The sequence below is a fragment of the Microtus oregoni genome, unplaced genomic scaffold (assembly GCF_018167655.1).
Source record: "Microtus oregoni isolate MIOR12 unplaced genomic scaffold, Mior012 000000F_ref0000247, whole genome shotgun sequence".
Classification (NCBI taxonomy): Eukaryota; Metazoa; Chordata; class Mammalia; order Rodentia; family Cricetidae; genus Microtus; species Microtus oregoni.
Window position 1 is genome coordinate 67536869 of NW_024543059.1, and position 20177 is coordinate 67557045.

The 20177-nt window shown below is 40.9% G+C and overlaps 1 protein-coding gene across 1 annotated transcript in view; it reads left to right on the top strand.

Annotated features, from left to right (window-relative positions):
- CUNH4orf17 (chromosome unknown C4orf17 homolog) overlaps window positions 1-19781 on the top strand; it is a 34966-nt gene extending 15185 nt beyond the window's left edge. Inside the window, exons 4-12 of the mRNA XM_041679318.1 lie at window positions 143-241; window positions 2676-2879; window positions 4343-4546; window positions 7373-7437; window positions 10119-10259; window positions 10497-10578; window positions 16728-16935; window positions 18274-18317; window positions 19549-19781. Coding sequence (XP_041535252.1) covers window positions 143-241; window positions 2676-2879; window positions 4343-4546; window positions 7373-7437; window positions 10119-10259; window positions 10497-10578; window positions 16728-16935; window positions 18274-18317; window positions 19549-19781 — 1280 coding nt within the window. The remainder of the gene's footprint in view (window positions 1-142; window positions 242-2675; window positions 2880-4342; window positions 4547-7372; window positions 7438-10118; window positions 10260-10496; window positions 10579-16727; window positions 16936-18273; window positions 18318-19548) is intronic.
- Window positions 19782-20177: the final 396 nt, after the last annotated feature.

Genomic DNA, 20177 nt, shown 5'->3' on the forward strand with positions numbered 1-20177 from the left:
TCTTCCCTCGGAATATCACCAGGATTCTTTCCCAGCCTCCCTGCTGCTGTGTCATAGAGCGTATGTCCGCTAAACAGAACCGTGAGAAGCTCTGAGCAGTGTTGCTGCCATTCCTTTCCCCCTTCTCTTGCTCTTTTCTTAGGTCCACAGCACCTCTACCAGACGTCTAAATCCGGAAGAGACGTTCTGGGCTATGCTAATGAAGCTGTGGTAACTAGAGGCCCAAGAGCAAGGGTGCAAGGTTCTGGAACTCCAATTTTCTCAGAATGTTATTCGGTTGCTAAGCTGTGTGTTATCACATAACAACCAGGCAGGTTGCCTGGCGCTTTGGAGTGAGAGTAGGAGAAACTTGGGGGGCACAGCTGGGCTTTTTTGAAGGTATTAGTTCGCTGTTTCCACCAGCAAAATCTCCTTAGCTTAAGTCCTGAGATTTAAGTAAGTAACAAATATTCAGTCTAGTCCTGATATGAGGTTGGAGGGGCATCAACAGACCTGATTTACCTGCTTTGAAAACTGTCCTCAGGTATAATTTTTTATTCATCATTAGAATAATTTGCTAACATTTTAAGTACGCTTTACTTAAAACCTTCAAATATAGTTTTTAAGGCATATAAAAACTAAGTAAGTCATTTTGAGGAAAAGGATGTCATCTTTTAAAGTTAGTCACTTATCTTTAAGGAGCTTGTACTAATAGCACTGCCCTGGTCATAGACTAGAGACATTTATTCTGTGGGAAAATGAACGGCAGTTACTGAGTTCATACCATGTAGCAAGTGTGTGCACACAGTGGGAAAACAAAGATGAGAAATCAGGTTCGATCAAGGCATGTCTGATGACATGCCTTATGTTCTTATGTTTACAAATTATCTCATTTCAGTAGAAATTATTTAAAAGGAGGTTAAGTTCCAGAACATTCTCTGTGGCTGATGCTAACTTGATTGAACTTAGGACCCACAGGTGCCACTTTAACAAGCCTCACTGAGGTTCAGTTGGCAGCTTTATACTTATTTTGCTTTCCCATGATTTGAGATGTGTGCTCCTGTGGTGGGACCACATCTTCCATGTGACCATCTGGCATTTAAATCATGGTGGGGGTGCTGGAGAGATGGCTCAGTGGTTAAGAGCACTGGCTGCTCTTCCAGAGGTCCTGAGTTCAATTCCCAGCAACCACATGGTGGCTCACAACCATCTATAATGGGGTCTGGTGCCCTCTTCTGGCATTTGGGCATACATGGAGGCAGAATGTTGTATAATAAATAAATAAATAAACAAACAATCAAATAAATAAATCTTTAAAAAATAAAAATAAATCATAGTGGGGAAAACAGACATTCTATTTAAAGGAGCAGGGAGGAGGGGATATTACAACAAAAAATAGGGAGGGGGAGGGGCTCTGAAAATTATTTCAAGAGCAAAAGAGAAAGTGACAGAAGGTGGGGTGACCATGAAAACCACTAAAAGAGAGGAGTTAGGACACCTTTAGGAGAAAGTGCGTACCCAGAGAAATTAATCCAGCAAGGAAAGGCGCCATGGGGCAGCCATGGTGTGTGTTCTGGGATAGGGGAGTGGGAGTGTGGTGTTCCTGCCCGAGTAACAGCTGCACAAGGTGGCTTGATTCTGGCCAGAAAAAAAATGGGAATAGAAATGTTTCTTTGCCATGCCTGTTCTGAGGTTTACTCAGAGCACAGAAAATATACTATAGCTATGAAAAATGTTTTTATTATATTTCAAGAGCAGCATGTCATTTAAAGTTGCATTGGTGTGTTGATTTATTTATTTATTTTATGGGTGTGGGTGTTTTCCTTGGGTTTATTTCTGTGTGCCATGTGCATGCAGTGCCTGAAGGGTCCAGAAGGGGGCATCAGAACTCCAGGGACTGGAGTTATAGGTGCTTTTGAGCCACCATGTAAGTGCTGGGAATCAAATCCTGGTCCTCTGAAAAAGGTGCTGGTGCTTTTAACCTCTGAGCCCTCTCTCCAGCTCCAAGAACAGTATGTCATTTTCAGAAGGTTTAAATAATTCTTTAATATATTCTGGATCCAGATTTTCCCCCTTATCTGGTTGTGAGTTAATCAAGAACCATAACATTTTAAAGCGCTAGACCTGTGGTATGGAATTGGTGTTAATTAATGATCAAAAGAACATTTAATATAGTGGGTGTTGCAAACAATTTAGTAAATGTCATATAACTTGCTAGCTGGATATATAGTGTCATTCCTTCATCTTTACTTTCTTAGGTGGCATTATCTGTTTGGAGGATGGTATAAATTTGAAAATTTAGGTTTTTTAAAAGTACAATATGAAAGTTCCTTATATAAAGCTAACTTAATGTAAAGCACTTTTGTAGATATAGTATTTTAAAAGCCTAATTTAAATTTCCTTCATTAAAAGAAACAACAACCATGTAAATATTTGCTCATAAAACAACAATGATCTTAAATACAATTAAAAAGTAAAATATAGGTCATTTTCACAAGTACTTTGATTTTTTTTTCCTTATGTTCTATTCAGGCCTGGAAAGTTTATAAAAGTTTGATTTTGTCAGCAGAACAGACCCCCCCCCATTGTTCCTCTTCATTTGTTTGTTGTTTTAATACAAAAATGGGAACATATTTGATAGACAAGTGAATGTCTAGGATGTCTTCTCGGGGTGATTATCGGTCTGTGATTTCAAGGTTTTGGCCCATCCATGAGTGAAGTCAATCAAGAACGCTGCTGCACCTGTGGAGAGGGAAACCAACAGGTCATGAACCCGGTCCTCAAATCCCCAGCGTCTTCTCAGCACTCGGAGGGCAAGGGCAGCCACGTGACGGCGAGAAATGAAAAATGCTTCCTAGTCAGGCACACGCCTCATCCCAGACGAGTTTGCCACATCAAAGGTGATGGGACTTCAGCTACTCAAATATTTTTAGCCCCTATACACAACCTGTAATATTTACTCAAAGTATTTGGTCACTGGTAAGAGCAAGGGCTAAGATACAAGAAGTCAGGTCCTAGTGCCTATAGACATTTGTGGGTACCTTCTCTGCCAGACATTAGCCCATAGATTGCTTGTGTTGGGACGGGGGTACTGAGAGCCTAGGAAGTCATTTGGGGAGCTTAAGGTGTGTTGTAAGGTGGGCCGCTTGGTCCTTCCAGCCACTCGGCAGCTCAGACCCAAAATAACCACACAGAAACTATATTAATTAAATCACTGCTTGGCCCATTATCTCTAGCTTCTTATTGGCTAACTCTTACCTAACTCTTGGATGGTTGGAATCTGAATTCTTTCCTTTTATTTCTGTCTGGTACAAGATTACCAGGTGTGCACATTTGTGTGTGAATATGGAAAAGTGCAAAGCAATAATAAGAAGGAAACAGGGTAGGAAGGAGATGTCTGCTCCCCTGTGTGACGGAGGAAGGTCATTGGTTAATTAAATAAAGAAACTGCTTGCCCTGATAGGTTAGAACATAGGTGGGTGGAGTAAACAGAAGAGAATGCTGGGAGGAAGAGGAAGTGAGCTCAGAGACGCCATGCTCCCCTCTCCGGGTCAGACTCGATTGCTCTGCTCTCTGAGGCACACGCGATGAACCTCCGACCCAGGATGGACATAGGCTAGAATCTTCCTGGTAAGCGCACCTTGGGGTGCTACACACTTTATTAGAAATGGGCTAGTCCAGGTGCGAGAGTTAGCCGAGAAGAGGCTAGATATAATGGGCCAAGCAGTGTTAAAAAAAAAATACAATGTCCGTGTAATTATTTTGAGGCATAAGCTAGCAGGCAGCCGGGGTGCTGGGGACGCAGCCCCACCGCTCCTTATTACAACACCTGTGAAGTCCTCCGACATACACAACACATGAACCATGCTTTCTTTTGAAAATCCTAATTAAAAGAGAAACTAGGAGTTTCAATACATATATTTGTGTGAGTTTGCCTATATTTAATTTGCTGTGTAATTCCTTACTGTGTACCTGAGCCAATCACCATTCTAGTATTTAAGACACAATGATAACATCTGATAGTGTCTTAAAGAATTCTCACTTCTATCTAGGAAGTTATTGTTAGTAAAGTGTGAAGTGTTTAAACAAATAAAAGCCTTATGTTTGGTTGTGTTATCCAGCCATTCGTTCAACCAGCAAAGCTCACCAGCTTTCCGCCAGGCACTGGAGTAGGTACTAGCAAGAGGCAGTAAACAAAGGGGCAAGACGCCCATCTACGAGGCTCACATTCTAGTGCAGCTCTGCCAAGTAGCTGCACACAGATTTAATAAGGCTAGTTCTAAGTGCTTTAGGAGTGAACCATGGGGTGTGGTCCAGACAGGCTTGTCGGCAAACGAATAAATGGTTATCCTTATTCCTCCAGGTTTGAACAACATCCCAATCTGCACTGTGAATGATGATGAAATCCCACTTAGAATGCTGTGGAACCCTGGCCAGGTTAGCCACTTAGAGAGGAACGAGATGCCTTTAGCCAAATCTGGTAACCCTCCCAGCACTGCAATCCTGGAGAGTCCCACAGGAGGACTGGCACCAGTCCGAAACAAAGGTCTTATAAGACCTCAGTCTGGTGAGTCCCTATAAAGAAATGGAATATGTTCTTAGGCTTCTTGCAAATAATTGGGAAAAAAAAAACTCCAATTGCTTAGATAGCTGCAGTGACTGATAAGATAGGTTATTTACTATAGACAATTTACGTTCCGTTAACCACAATTCAGTAAGGACATGACTAGCAAGTACTATTATTATTAGAAAGGTATGTGTGATAACTGATTTCAAATGTCAACTCCTGACTGGATTTAAAACAGCATGGAGACACCTGGAGGTCTGTTGAGGAGAATGTGGGTGGGCAGGGAGTGTGGGTGGTGTCACCTCTCATGCTAGAGGTCCCAGACTGAACAAAAAGAGGGAAAGAAGAAGGAAGCCAGCTGAGCACAGGCAGCCATCCTCTCTGCCTCCTGATTTCCACTCGCCCTCCAGTGCCAAGCCTTCCCTACAAAGAAGGACTGTAGACCCTCAAACCATGAGCCAAAATGAGTCTGTCCCCCTCTAATACACTTCTGTTGGATTTGTGGTGATAAAAATTACTAACAAACTTGCTAAGAGATATCAGCCGTGAGTGGCTAGCCAACACTGGTAGGAAACAGACCAAAGGGGGGTCCAGGAAACACAATGGGGATGGGAATGTGTGTTCATTTTCCCACAGGACTGTCAACCTCCATAAGTTTATGCCCTGATGGCATTGGCTTCTGTGCTCATGACCCTCTCATTTTTCCCTCCAGTCCACACTGCATGCAATGTCTAGTCTTTAGTAGTTGATTAAATAAATAGGTGCTTACTGTCTTCCAAGATCCCACTGGATTGGCCCATCAAACTGTCTCCAGCATGCAATGGCTTTTCTAGATCAATACATCAAAAGCTTCCACATTCTTCCAACAAAACTCTGTTTAAGCTTTTGTTTTCATATTTGTTTTATATGTATGAATGTTTGGCCTGTATGCATGTTGTGGGTACCATATGTGTGCCTGGTGCCACAAGGGGTTAAAAGAGGACATCGAATCCTCTGGAACTGGAATTACAGATGGTTGTAAACCACCAAGTGCCCTCTGGAACTGAGCCCAGGTCCTCTGCAGGGACATCTAGGTCTCTTACTCTAGCTGTCATCTCTCCAGACCCCAGGGCTTTATGAAAGTAATGACCTCACTCCCTTGGTCCCAATTCCTGTCCTGGTTTCATTTTATTGCTATGATGAAATACTCTGATCAAAAGCAGCTTAGGGAAGAAAGGGTTTGTTTTAGGTCACAATTCTTGGTTACAGTCCATCACTGCGGGGAAATCAAGGCAGCAAGGGCTTGAGACAGCTGGTCACATGATATCCACAGTCAAGAGCAAACAGAATGCATAGCTAGTACTCAGCTAGCCGGTTTTTTTTACTGTGAGAGAGTTCAGTGACCCAGCCAGGGAGGGGTTCTTCCCACTTTCAGGCTGGGTCTTCCCACACCAACCAAGTTAGTCTCCTTCACAGACCCGTCCACAGGTCAACGTGATTTAGACAATTTGTCATTAAAGAGCCTCTTTCTGGGGGACCCTTGGCTAAGTCAGGCTGTCACTGATTTCCAGATCACAAGACTAATGTTTGCACCCCAGTTCCCCCCTTGCTCAGTTCCCTATACCACTCTTTATTCTTTCTTAGTTTCTCTTCCCAGCAAGGGAACACTAACTGGATGTGGTCACCAGTCATGACACTGGGTTCATTACCTGAACATGGTCACCAGCCATAATGCTGTGTTCATTATCCGAAGGTAACAATCCTTCAGACGGAACTGGTGAATTTAGCTACTACAGGGATTGTGTGCTGAAGAAACGGTGCACAGCCACGGCTTTGGTAGAGGAGCAAGGCTTCAAGAGGACACACACACTAAGTAGAGAGGACGCCGAGAGAAGCTGTGGTTGATGTCAAGCTGAAGCATGATTAATAAAAACTCAGAGACAGATCCTGGGGTTCAGCCTGAAGACCAGGAAAGCCAAGCAGCCTGCCACTGACTCTTACCTCGACTTCAGTCTGAAAATGGTGATCCTGCCTCCAGGAATCTCAAAATGAGACTGAGACTGAGAGCTGTCTCCTCCTGTTTTATAATCCTCTCTAGGGCTGAGATTAAAGGCATGCACCATTAGGATTAAAGGCATGCACAGCCCAGTTTCCATGGCAACGAGTGTGGCTACTGGGATTAAAGGTGTGTGTTACCACTGCCTGGTCTGTAAGGCTGACCAGTGAGGCTGTTTTACTCTCTGATTTTCGGGCGAGCTTTACTTATTAAAACACAAATGAAATGCCACTTTAGGGCTGAGAAACAAATAAAATAAAAAATACAATTCCAACCCAGTGCATATCTTCTGTGTTTAGGGTAAACAAAACACACAAACTGTCTATTAAACAGAAGTGACAGACACATGGATAAGAAACATACCGTAAGAGTCTACTTTTATAATATAATCAATTGCATTAATTAAACTGGTTATCCAGGGCACTGAAAGAGACCCGCAGTCTTACTCACTTGAGAAGCTGAGTCAGGGGTATCACAGGTCAGCCTGGGTAGTGGTGTGAGCCTGAGGTGGGAGATGGGAAAGAAATGGAGGGAGGAAGGCAGGCAGGCTAGATTGCAATATGTCTTCATCTTATCATTCTGGGAATAGAGCCAGAGTTTTCTCAAAACATAAATGCACTTGTATAATGTTATTATAGTACAGTTTTCCATCACAAGTTTCCTTTTATATACACATAGGCCTGAGATGATCTTAATTTAGCTTCGGATAGACTAGTTTATTTCAGCAACTAATACTTAAAGCATGTATTGAAATTCCTTTGATATTTAAATATTTCCCTAATTTCTTTCAGAGCCATGTAAAATTACCAATGAATGCTTCAAAACCTCCATCGACAATCCCTTAGTGATTAAGAAGGTAAAGAAATGGTGTCTGCAGCTAGCTGACCGACTTCTAATCAACGCTGCCTACAGCTGACGAACTGACTTGTAATCAATGGTGTCTGCAGCTGACTGACTTCTAATCAACGCTGCCTACAGCTGACGAACTGACTTGTAATCAATTGGTGTCTGCAGCTAGCTGACCGACTTCTAATCAACGCTGCCTACAGCTGACTAACTGACTTGTAATCAATGGTGTCTGCAGCTGACTGACTTCTAATAGACCTCTGCTTTACAATCCTTCTGAGAAGTCTCTTTCACAATATTTCTACAGCTTTATTAACGTATAGCTTTATGATATAGGATGTTTATATCCCAAAGGCACAATTAGATGGATTTTGACAAGGACATCTACACCCACTGGCAAAGTAGAACCGAGTCAGGAGTAAGCAGCTCCAAGGGTTTCCCTGGGAGCCCCACCCTACCAAAAACAAATGACGATGGTGGCACAGACTTTTAAATTTTATGTCAATGAGGCCACATACAAGTTTCTTTCAAAATCTGGTTTCACTCAGCAAGATTATTCTCAGATCCACTCCTTTGCTATGTTGATTCTTCTGAATGCCAAGTGACTCAGGGCTTGCTTGTCTCACTGCCATGAACCCAGGCTCATGTTGAAGGGCATCTAGGCCATGTCCACATTTTCACAAAGCTAAGATGAACACACAAGTCTTGGTGTACTTCCTGGTCAGTCCCCACAAATACAATAGCTGACTCTTAACATTGGTTTAGTGTCAACATTTTAAAGGAAGTTGCTTTCTTTTTTTCCATTTCCTTAGTACCTGGCAGAGTTCCCTTTCTCCACTTCCTCCTGGAAAGTAAATGATTGGTTTTCATTCTTAGCTAATAGAAATGAAGTGTACTCGTGTTTTGTCATGCTAGCATGAAGGAGGCTGAATCCTGACTGCTGCCTTCAAACACACACACGCACACAAATTGAAAATTAGGAGAAAAGAGAAAAAACAAACAAACACAGACACACAAGGTTGATCCGGGTGTAGTAGTGTGTTCCTTGCATGGTTTTAGTTTTGACTTTTTCTCATAACTGATGAAGATGACCAGTCCCATCTTCTTCCCGGTCATTTAGGTAACCTTTTATGGGATGTGGATGTACAGATCTCTTGCCTGTCTTTGAAGTTGAGTTGTTGACCTCTTTGCGATTGTGATATGAAAGCTTCCTACAGTCTATGTGAATCCTTTACTACAAGTGTTTTACAGATGTTTTCTTTAAATCTGAACCCTGCCTTTTTGTTTCAAAATCTCTTTTAAAAATGTTATTTTGGGCAAGGCTTAAATTCTAATTTTTTGTTATGTTTTCAAATTTGTATGCTGCCCATCTCTGCTGTGTTTTACTATGGTGGCCAAACCGCTGGTGCAGTGTTAACTAGAAACAGTGGGAGCCGACTGCCTTGCCTTACATTTGATGCTCATGAGAGAGAGTATCCAGGCTGCCCGTCTGAAGTACATGTTGGTTCTCTCTGTTAGGATGCCCATACATGACTGAGGGGGCTTCCTTCTATTTCCATTAGGTAGAGGGCGAATTTCGCCAAGCAATTTTTCAGCATTTGAGATGATACTATGATTTTTTTAGGTTATTAACATAGTGTGCTCTGAGCTTTGAGATCTGTCTTTCAGACAGTTTCAGGTAGTCAAAAAGAAAAGTTTTTATTTTTCATTATCATACAGTGATCTCAAGGCAAAAATGTCTACTATATTTCATGAGCTTATGTTTCTTACTTCCTGCTTACTTTTGACCTGTTAATTCCTTGTTGTGTATACCTTCTGAGTTTTTCATTCTTTAAAATTCCCACCAGATATTTCAGTTATGTTCAGTGAGAGAATTGGAGGGCAGCAGTAGTGTACGCAGGAGAAGCTTTCATAAACAATGGGTCTGAATCTGACACAGCCTCGCTTTTGCGACTGCCAACAGCTAAGAGCTCTTCTGTCACTCTGGCCAAGTCCAGCCAACTCGTTTCCTCACTAGCCTGGTGTGTTGGTCAATACTGGGCACAGCTGAGGGAGGTTGGAAAGTCTTTCCTGGAGCAAGCACTGAGACCCAAGGCTGCTGGTAGCACTTTGGACTCAAAGTTCCCATGCTTTTTTGTTGTTGCCATTGCTTACACTGCGGACTGTGTTTCCAGCCCACCCCACAACCGGCTTTTTTATTTCCTATTCAGCTAATAAAGAGGATAACATTGTACAGCTCACAGAACTAAGCCTCTTTAAGAAAAAGCATGAATCTTCTCCCTGCCCTCTGGTGGTAAAATGACTCTTCCCAGTGCAGCACAAATTTCATGTGGTCAGAGCTGACTGCTGCCTGGAACGACCATAAGCAAAAGCATTTCATGTTCACTGTTTAAATTATTATCTTGAGTTTCATCAAGGGATTTAATGATTTCAACCAAAGTCAATAATATGTCACTATCAGCTTTGTCTCTGGACACAAATGTTTGGTAGAGTTTAAAGGACACTCAAAATTATTAACATTGTTTTTGCTTTTATACACACACACACACACACACACACACACACACTCACAAAGAGAGAGCCAAATAAATGTAATTTTAAAATGTAAGCAAAGTTAAGTGCTTCTCGTTAATTTATATAGAAATTACAAGTGCAAAAATGCATGCCAATCATACTGTCTCTTCGATATAGGATGAATTTAAAGCCAAAAAGCCACTACTGGCTCCACGGATGTGCTCTGCTGCTGGCTCACTGTCCTCAGCAGTGAACACCAAGATGGATGGGAATGAAAACACTGTGAGCATACCAAACTATCTGGACCAGGAGATAAAAGTAAGAGAATGGTTTATTAAAAACCATGGCTTGACAAACAGCAAACACCACTTGGACTGGCAATGTTTTCACAGACTCCCCTTGGTGCTGTTGGAAATGGAGTTCTCAAACTAGAGCCCAACAGACCCAAGTATCATGTACCTAGAGTGACATTTGGGAAGATGAAATTCTACAGAAAGAGAAGGAAATCTTACGAGCCTGGTGCCATTTATTTCCTAATTTTGTGTTCCCTGGCAGATCCTGTCAAAGCTCTGTGACATTTTACATACTGATTCTCTGGCAGAAGTTCTGCAGTGGTTGCTTCATGCAAGTTCCAAAGGTAAGGTTAAAATGAGCATTTGCAGGCTCTGACCTGATGAATGTGACAAACTGAAGACTCATGCTTGAGGTTTGCAAATGAATATGGCAAAATTATTTCCCCAGAGTCCCTGTAAGCCTGTATACCTACCTGCATTTATGTTGGGCAATTGGATAATCAAACAATTAGTGTATCTCAAACTAAACTTAGTACAAAAATAGGAAACATGTATGCAGATGGAAGTTTCTGTCCCAAGTGGTACCACAGCCATTCAGTCCCAAAGAAACACACTGAGGCTTGTATTAATTATATACTGTTTGACCTGTTAGCTCAGGCTTATTACTATTTCTTACAAGTTAAATTAATCCATAATTCTTGCCTGTGTTTAGCCATGTGACTTGGTACCTTTTCTCAGTAAGACATTCTCAAATTGTTTCCTCTGTGTCTGACTGGTGACTGACTCTCTGTGTTCCCTCTTCCCAGAATTGTCCTAGTCTGGTCGTCCCACCTATACTGTCTGGCTACTGGCCAGTCAGTGTTTTATTAAACTAATATGAGTGACGAATCTTTACAGTGTACGAGAACATTATCTCAAAAAAAAGAACATTATCTCACAGCATTTCCCCACTTTTTTTTTCAAAATAAGAACTCTGATTCTAATCTCCTTGTTTAGTCTTTTTTCTTCCTGACCATTATCCATAACAACGTGTACTGTGGGACAATAGTCTTATACCCTGTAAAGATTTGTCACTTTTACTGGTTTAATAAAACACTGGTTGGCCAGTAGCCAGGTAAGAAGTATAGGCAGGGCGACTAGAATAGGAAAATTCTGGGACAAGGAAAGGCTCATTCTGCAGCCACCACCCAGATGTAGAGGAAGCAAGATGAGAATGCCTCACTGAGAAAAGGCATCAAGCCACGTGGTTAGCATAGACAAGAATTATGGGGTAATTTAAGATGTAAGAGTTAGCTAAAAAATATGCTTAAGCTATTGGCCAAACTGTAATTGATACAGTTTTTGTGTTATTATTTGGATCTGGGCAACTGGAAAACAAACAAACAGTCTCCACTCACAAGCTTTAACCAACACTCTAAGCAAAGACAAACATCCATAATCAATTTTTGGGGAATGTGGGTGCATTTTTCTAGGTTACTTCCTGCTGATTGGGGGCACTGATAATCTTATGGGGACCCAAAGAAAATCTGGGATACGGTAAAGTCCTGTCTGGAGTATTCTGTGAGGATTGTTCATCTCAGTCAGCAGTCTTGAGACTGTTCTGGATGTAGAACTCAGAGGAAACTGCAACAAAGGTGCTCTAAAATGTTGGGTCATCTGGGCTATCCATTCCTATTAGAGATATTTCAGGGGAGTCTTCCTTGATCAAACCTTATTTTTCTTAAGCAAGAATGAATCGATAGCCTCTCATTTCCTATGAAAACAAAAGCAAAACCTCTTCTCCAAAGTAACATATCTTTTGACTTAAATTTTAAAGTCAAGGCATTTTTAAAGTATATAGATTAGATTAATCTAGCAGCATTTATAATTAAATGTCTTTTAGCAGCTGTTACTCTTTCCTCAGTAGTCAAACAATTCAAAGACAACACACGAACATACAGTATCCAGACTCTGTGTATTTTCAATCTTTACATAGCTTTTTTTTCTTACTCTATTTCTTTTTTAAGGACTTTATCCTTTTTCTTTTCTCTCCAAAGCCTACATATTTTTAAACACACTGTAAACCATTTAGAGGAGGGTTTTTGTCGTTGTTCAAATCTATCTTTACTGTATAACTGTATCTTTTCTGACCACATGAAACTAAACAGAATGGCTAGGATTAAAACTGCAGCTTTGGTAACTGACTCTGCCCATTCTTTGGCTTCCTGAGAGTCTAGCTTCATGACAGAAGTATTGGCAGGAACTTGTTTATTGCCACAACTCTGCTGAGTTTCTAGGTCCATGCCACCACCAAGAAGCATGCTGCTGGCTGCTCATAAACACCATTTAAGTGTTTGGTGGCAGCGCCTCTTTAAAGAGCTATGAGTTCTTGCTGCTAACACTGAGTCAGGAAGCTTCTCTTAAAGGAGCCACACCTCTGCTTGCTGCCAGCAAACAGAGCCCATGGGAGTAAAGACAGTTACCAAGAAGCTGCACTTGACTCTGTTCTTGTCTGCCCAGAATCTTTCTATTTTTTAAGCTTTCTCAGGCTTTATGTGGAAATTCTTGCCAAATGTTTGGGCACCATTTCTGTCCCACCTGTGATGTGGGAGTAATTTCTTATTAATAAAGAAACTGCCTAGACCCATTTGATAGGCCAACCCTTAGGTAGGCGGAGTAAACAGAACGGAATGCTGGGAGAAAGAAGCTGAGTCAGGGAGTCGCCATGATTCTCCCACTCCAGACAGACGCAGGTTAAGATCATTCCTGGTAAGCCAGCTCGTGGGCTACACAGATTAATAGAAATGGGTTAGATCAATATGTAAAAGCTAGCCAATAAGAAATTGAAACTAATGGGTCAGGCAGTGTTTAAAAGAATACAGTTTCCGTGTAATTATTTCGGGTAAAGCTAGCTGGATGGCGGGACACAGCCCGCCACTCCATATTTCAACAGAGTGGCACCCAACGTGCTAATAAACTCCACGTAAAACCTGAGAGGGCTTAAAAAGGAGAGAGAGAGAATTTAAGACAGCTTTTTGCTGTTTGTGGGTTGCGTGCCGCAAAGAAATTGTCCTGACTCAGCAGCAGGAAAAAACTGGCTGTTTTAAAATGCCGGCTTTCTGGGCTGTGCCGCCATTACGATCTCTGTCTGGCTCCTGTGGGAGACAGAGCTTTTGAATGGAGCATTTGGAATAAAGCTCTACGGCTTGCTTGATGGCAATGTGGACTGCTGTGTGCCTGGAACTGTGTGTGGCTCAGGGGCACCAAATGGCTCTGAGGCAGGAGCGACTTGGCTCAGCTCTGCCATGCTGAACTGTGCTGGTCTCAGGCAGGAACTACCGTAATTACCATAAAAACAGCACATTTAAGGTTTCAACTGGGCAGGACACAGGCGGTACCGTATTACCTGTACATGGCGCAACTTAAGTTTTTAAGAACTGCTTAACATTTTAAGAAATGTTCCTGTATAGTAAAAAAATGTTATAGATTCACAATAAAACAGATTCAGACATAAAAGACCACACTGTTGGATGAATGCACATAGACTTGAGAGAGAGAAGAAAAAGAATATAAAAAATAAAGTTAATGGTTTAAAAAAAAAAGGTAAAGTCTTTAAAGAGACAGAGTACAGATAGTTAAGAGATTAAAAGAAATAAAGAAAAATAAGCCACGTAAAAATGGAAAATTCACAGAGAGTCTGGATTATGTACATTGTGTTTTCTTTAAAATTTTTGACTGTGAAGGAGCTAAGTACAGAGAGACATTTCATTCTATGGGCTGCCAAGTGGAACCAAAACGGATATCATGAGGGTATGACTTCAGAATTTGGGTCTAAGGATATGATGCTTTGGAAAGGGTCTTCTTTTGTTTTCACAGAGGACCAGACCCTGTGGATTGCATCTATCCCGATATGGTATGATAGACCACGACCTCCCGAAAAGTTCCTGTGAACACCCTCAAAAAATTACTTCACTCAACTGGCAACTGAGATAAACCTGGCACACAGGTTACACCCTAAATGATCTGATTAACAGCGCCCCCATTCAGCAGGAAGCAGTTTGGAGAGAAAAAACTGCGCCCATGTTCCCAAAATATTGTTTGTAAATGTTCTTTTACATTTAAAGGGGGAAATGATATAGGTATGAGTAATTTGCATTGGTGTGGATTTTACAGTCAATTTTGTTATATGTATATGTATTTCTGATCTTGATTAAGGTATTGTGATTGTGTAGTTCATTTAAAAATGTAATGTATAATTAAGAAATATAGGTTAATGGTTAATCATCAATAATAGTCAATCTTGTAGTCATGTTAGTTAGATTTTCTAGATATATAGAGATACGTTTCAGTTAGATAGACATTCTTCATATCTTTCAAAGACTGCAGAATATGGCATTTAATGTTTTAATAACTTAGGACTTTTCATGACAATGAGACATATCTGCTCCTGGTGGCACCAATCTACTTCGAGAGGAAGATGGGCATCGAAGAGGATCCTTATGGAGTTGGATAACCATTTGGGCAAGAAACTGCTCTTGCCTGGACTGTTGCATAAAATGGACACAGAGAACCCGCAGAGAGAGGACTGCTGAACTTGCCTAAAGGTGAGACGGTCTTTTGGGGTTCATGACTCATGAAAGAGTCTGCGAGATATTCTGCAGGACACAGCAGATAGTGACTGAACTGTCTTTAAAATTTCCTGCTTCATGGAAATGTCTGCTGGATACTATGGGCCTGAAGACTGAAGATGGATGCCCCAACCATACAAAAGAACTTTGGGTGACTGTCCAGGCAGCAAGATGTCTCTGTCATTTCTAGAGTTTTCTTATTTCTTGTTTACTTAGGTAGTATTATATCCTTCTGGAGTCTTTGATGGAATTGAAGAATGAATAGATAGTTATAGTTTTCCTTAGTTATGATAAAAGATAAAATAGATATAAATATTGTAACTGTAATTCTTGCTTGATAACTGTTTTGCTATATGTAATTTTACTATGTTAAAGTTAAAGCCTTTCTTTTTTGTTTAAACAAAAAAAGGGGAAATGATGTGGGAGTAATTTCTTATTAATAAAGAAACTGCCTAGACCCATTTGATAGGCCAACCCTTAGGTAGGCGGAGTAAACAGAACGGAATGCTGGGAGAAAGAAGCTGAGTCAGGGAGTCGCTGTGATTCTCCCACTCCAGACAGACGCAGGTTAAGATCATTCCTGGTAAGCCAGCTCGTGGGCTACACAGATTAATAGAAATGGGTTAGATCAATATGTAAAAGCTAGCCAATAAGAAATTGAAACTAATGGGTCAGGCAGTGTTTAAAAGAATACAGTTTCCGTGTAATTATTTCGGGTAAAGCTAGCTGGATGGCGGGACACAGCCCGCCGCTCCGTATTTCAACACACCTGGTCACAGAGGCTTGTATTAATTATAAACTGTTTGGCTTATTAGCTTAGGATTATTATTAACTATCTTTTACAACCTAAATTAACCCATAATTCTTGTCTGTGTTTAACCACATGGCTTGGTACCTTTTCTCAGAGTCATCTCACTTCCTCTGTGTCTGGCTGGTGACTGACTCTCTGCCTTTCCTCTTCCCAGAATTCTTTGTCCTGTTGCCCCACCTATACTTCCTGCCTGGTTACTGGTCAATCAGCATTTTATTAAACCAACACGAGTGACAAATCTTTACTATGTAGAAGAGCGTATCCCACAGCATATGACTTCTCAGCTAAGGCTGGTTTCTGCATCTCCTCCATGATTCATATCCCAGGACTCTCCATGAACATTTCTGGACTACTGTGAAATCTGAACATAGGCTTGCTTTTTGCCTTTGGTGTGAATGACGGCAGCATGGCCTTCCATGTTTCAAATCCTAATAATTATAATGATTTAATCTTAGCTAATGCCTGTTATCTCTTGGGATGTCCCTGGTATGTGTCATTAAAATACCGATACCAGGGCAATCCATACAGCACACATCAGCTCTTCTTAAACTAGCTGATCATCAGACTGAGCCAAAACCTCCTACCCAGGCCTCAAGAATCTGCCTTTTGAACATGTTCCCAGGGGATGCTGACAGGTGATGTCGTTGTGTGGAGCACTCTCTGAGAATGGGAGGCATTTTGGAAAAATAGTAGCTTGCCATAGAGTTCAAAAGTACTTTTTAATTACAAAATGCTTAGGGGCAATTTTCTATGGAGGGGGCTTTTAAGAGAATGCGACATTTAATAAATTACACACATTTACAAAAGATGTTATTACTCAGGTAAGTGTGTATATTTGTGTTTGGGGGGGGGTGGAAGCAAGAGCATCCATGCATAGTACACAGTGGACCAGCAAGAAGTAGGCAGGAGGGATGGGAGGGGAGAGGGGAGTGAAAAAGAATGAACTGAAGTTACATAAATGTACAACGGTGCAATAATGAACCCATTACTGACCTAAGAGGGGACAAACCCTGCACGTCTGGTCAATCCAACAATAGCAGCTTTCATGCTCTCCAACCTCTTTTCCCCCAATCAGAAAAGGAGTGGGTATCAGCTTTGGTTCATTCTGAACTATCTGAGATTAACTTGTTGAGTCAGCATGGAAGAAATACCCCAGCAGAACCAATGGCAGAGCTCAGGAAGCAATCCATAACTGTAAAACCCACCACAGCCAAATCGATGCAAAATATGCCTGCAAAATCCAAAGTGCTGACCAGACTTAGAGATGGACACCAGCCATTCAGGTGATTAAACGTGGAGGTCACCCCGAGTACCTCTGTACAGAAAGATGTCACACTTTCTTGTTTTAGCTTTCAACTGCTAATCATGCTGAGGTTTTAAGTCTCAACTCTACCTACTAAGAGACCACACATATGTAATTGTTTTCTTTCATTTTCACACATAATAACAAAGTTGTTCTCAGTTTCGTTTTGGCAGAGGGTATGTTCTATAGCTAATAACCTTTCTCTTCTGAAAAAATTCCCTTTCCTCTAATGGTAAAGTATATCTAGAGATCTAAGAAAATATAAAGCTTTAAAGGGGTTTCTAAAGGTTATTTTAAAATTGTGTGTGTGTGTGTGTGTGTGTACAAGTGCAGTACCCAGAGAGGCCAGAAGAGGGCATCAGATGGCCCTATAGCCAAGTCAAGCGAAGTTGTGAGCCTCTTGGTGTTGAAAGCCAAACTTGGGTCCTCTATAAAACTATAAGCTTTCTTAACCACTGAGCCATCTTTCTAGCTCCAAGAGCTTTAAAAACCTTTAAGCATGTAAACCATAAAAGTCTGAAACTATTATTAGCATTACACATACTTTGTATATTTTATTAAATGCTAGTATTATATAGGCATGGATTTAAATGTAAAGCAATGAAGATAAAAATAAAATCACTTCAACTGATTTTCATTGCTATATTCCTGGAAAGTTTCAGAGAGAAAATAATCACTAAGCCATTTGGGAATTGTTTTAAGAGCAGCATTTCTTAACCTGTCTGGTTTTCCCGCCTATATTTCCTGCCTGGCCAATCAGCGTTTATTTATAACATGATTGACAGAATACAGACAATTTTCCGGCACCAAGTAAACACCTGTAATCTCAGTGCCGAGGAGACTAGAGCAAGAGTTTGAAAGTTTAAAATATAAAGCTAGCCTGAACAAGATAGCAAGAACCTGTATCCAAAGAAAAACAAACAAACAAACAAAAGAAACACACATATATTTATTTATGTATAACATGTTGAAGAAATGTGTGTTAGGCTGGGGGAGAAAATTCTGTTGGTTTAAAATAAAAGGTTGGATTAAATGTCAAGTCACAGAAATAATATGATAAAAAAAAAAAACAATGCCACTTTTAAAAGTATACATTTTAACTGTCTACCCCGTTAAGTTTCTGTGAAGTCAGAAAGTAAGGCCTGGTAAGAGCTGACAACTTCCTCTTAGTTAGTGGCTTATTATAGGCCCGCAAAAGTAGTCATTGGTACATAACTCAAACCAGGGTTGGAACAGCGTGTTTTAGACACCAATAGCTTGCTGACACTATAGTCTGTTGCTATCTCTCAAATTCTTTTTCTTTCTCCAATTGATTTAGAACGTCAAGTCAAGGATCTGAAGGCAATAGGGCGGTCTCACAAGGTAAGTACAGTTTGTGGTGACTGCAGACGGTATAAGGAAATCAGTAGGTACTAACTACTTAGGGACACGGGTGCTAAGGATCTTAGCTTTCAAAGGACAATCTGTGAGGCTTAGGAGCGGCTTTCAGCCCCCGACTTCACACTTTCTTGTTTTCTCTTGCAACTGCTAGGCCAGAAGAGGGCATCAGATGCCCCTAGAGCCAAGTCAAGGGAAGCTGTGAAGGTGTGTTCAATCCCACTCTTCTAAAGCCCTTCTGCTCAATTTTGCATATGATAAATCTGACAAAAAAAAAAAAAAGCATTGTCTTTGGGACCAAGCACTGAAAAGCAACACAGCTGGACATTAGGGGCTGCAGGTAGTCACACCCATTCTCTGAAAAGGGTCGCTGACCCACACAGAGACAGCAACTTCCCTGGCTTAGCCTGCTCAGCTTAACTGTCATGGACCTAAATGATTTTACCATAAAGAATACCAATCAGAAAAAAAAATATGATTGCAGCAGTCACAAACAGGTATCCTGTGAGGCGGCTGAAAACCAGCGTGGCCCCGTTAGAAGCTCAGTACCAGCCTGCAGTTTAGACCAGAGAGATTCAATCATCATTAGAAAGCCTACATCGGTCCTGAATAGTCCAACAGTGGCCTCCCTGGAGGATTGTAGCTCCCAGCATTAAAACAAGAACGCATTAATGATTACAGAGCAATTGTTATGTATATCTACAGATCTCAAATACAAAATCTGTCTTGTTTCTCCAGGTTCCCCTCTTCTTCCCAGATGTCTCCTATTTATTCTCTCTGCCTGCCAGCCCCACCTATTCTTTGTCCTGCCTTGCTATTGGCTGTTCAGATCTTGATTAGACCAATTAGGTGTTTTAGGCAGGCAAAGCAACACAGCTTCACATTTAAACAAATGCAACATAAAAGAATACAACACATCTCTGTATCATTAAACAAATGTTCCCCAGCATAAATAGAACACATCTTTAACTAATAGTCTACAACACTCACCATAACCTCTAAGAGTGAGAAAACAGATCATGTATGTTAGCACAATTCTCTCATTGAAGGTGAAGGTGGTACAAATGATAGATTGTTATGACTTTGGAGTGATTTTGAATCTCTAACCTTCATGTTCGTTCTATTGTTGACCCCACACCACTCACTAATAAAACAAGGCAAGAGCTATATTCAGTCTCTTAATTATAGTCTTAATTCATTTTTTTTCCTATTTCAGGGGCTGAGACCCAGTTGTTTCTAAGAAGAAACAAGCCAAAAATACCTGTTACAGAGTATTTCAGCAACCCAAAGTCTCCTCTCAGGCCCACTACCCAGGACAGTGGATCAGCAAAACCAGTGTCAGTGAGGAGTGTGCGAGGATACAGCACTCAAACAGTAATCTACCCCTTAACCACACCAAAAGCAGATGAGCACTGGCCAGTTCGTTCACAAAGACGAGCTTCACACTGACAGAACTTCCAAAATAGTTTTAAAAATAACTAAACGGTCCTCCATATGGAGGCACATGTAAGTCTCAAAAACGCGTGTACATAATGCTAGAAATAAATATAAATGAAGACATTATTTCTATTTGTAGTTTTAATACACATCAAAGAAATATTCTTATTTAAATGCCATTTCCTGCCCTGTACTAATAGTAGTATCTAAGCATAGAGGTAATACCAGAAAGCCATCCATAATCATAATCAGAATTGAGTGCTGAATCTCAATCCAGAGTAGGGGAAAATTGCTCAAGAATTTTAACATTTGAGTCAGTTTTGGCAACCTATAACTTTTCTATGTTTGGAATCTATTATGGAAAAATTCTCATCTTCTCTCCAAAAAGAAAAAAAGTATAAAAATTAT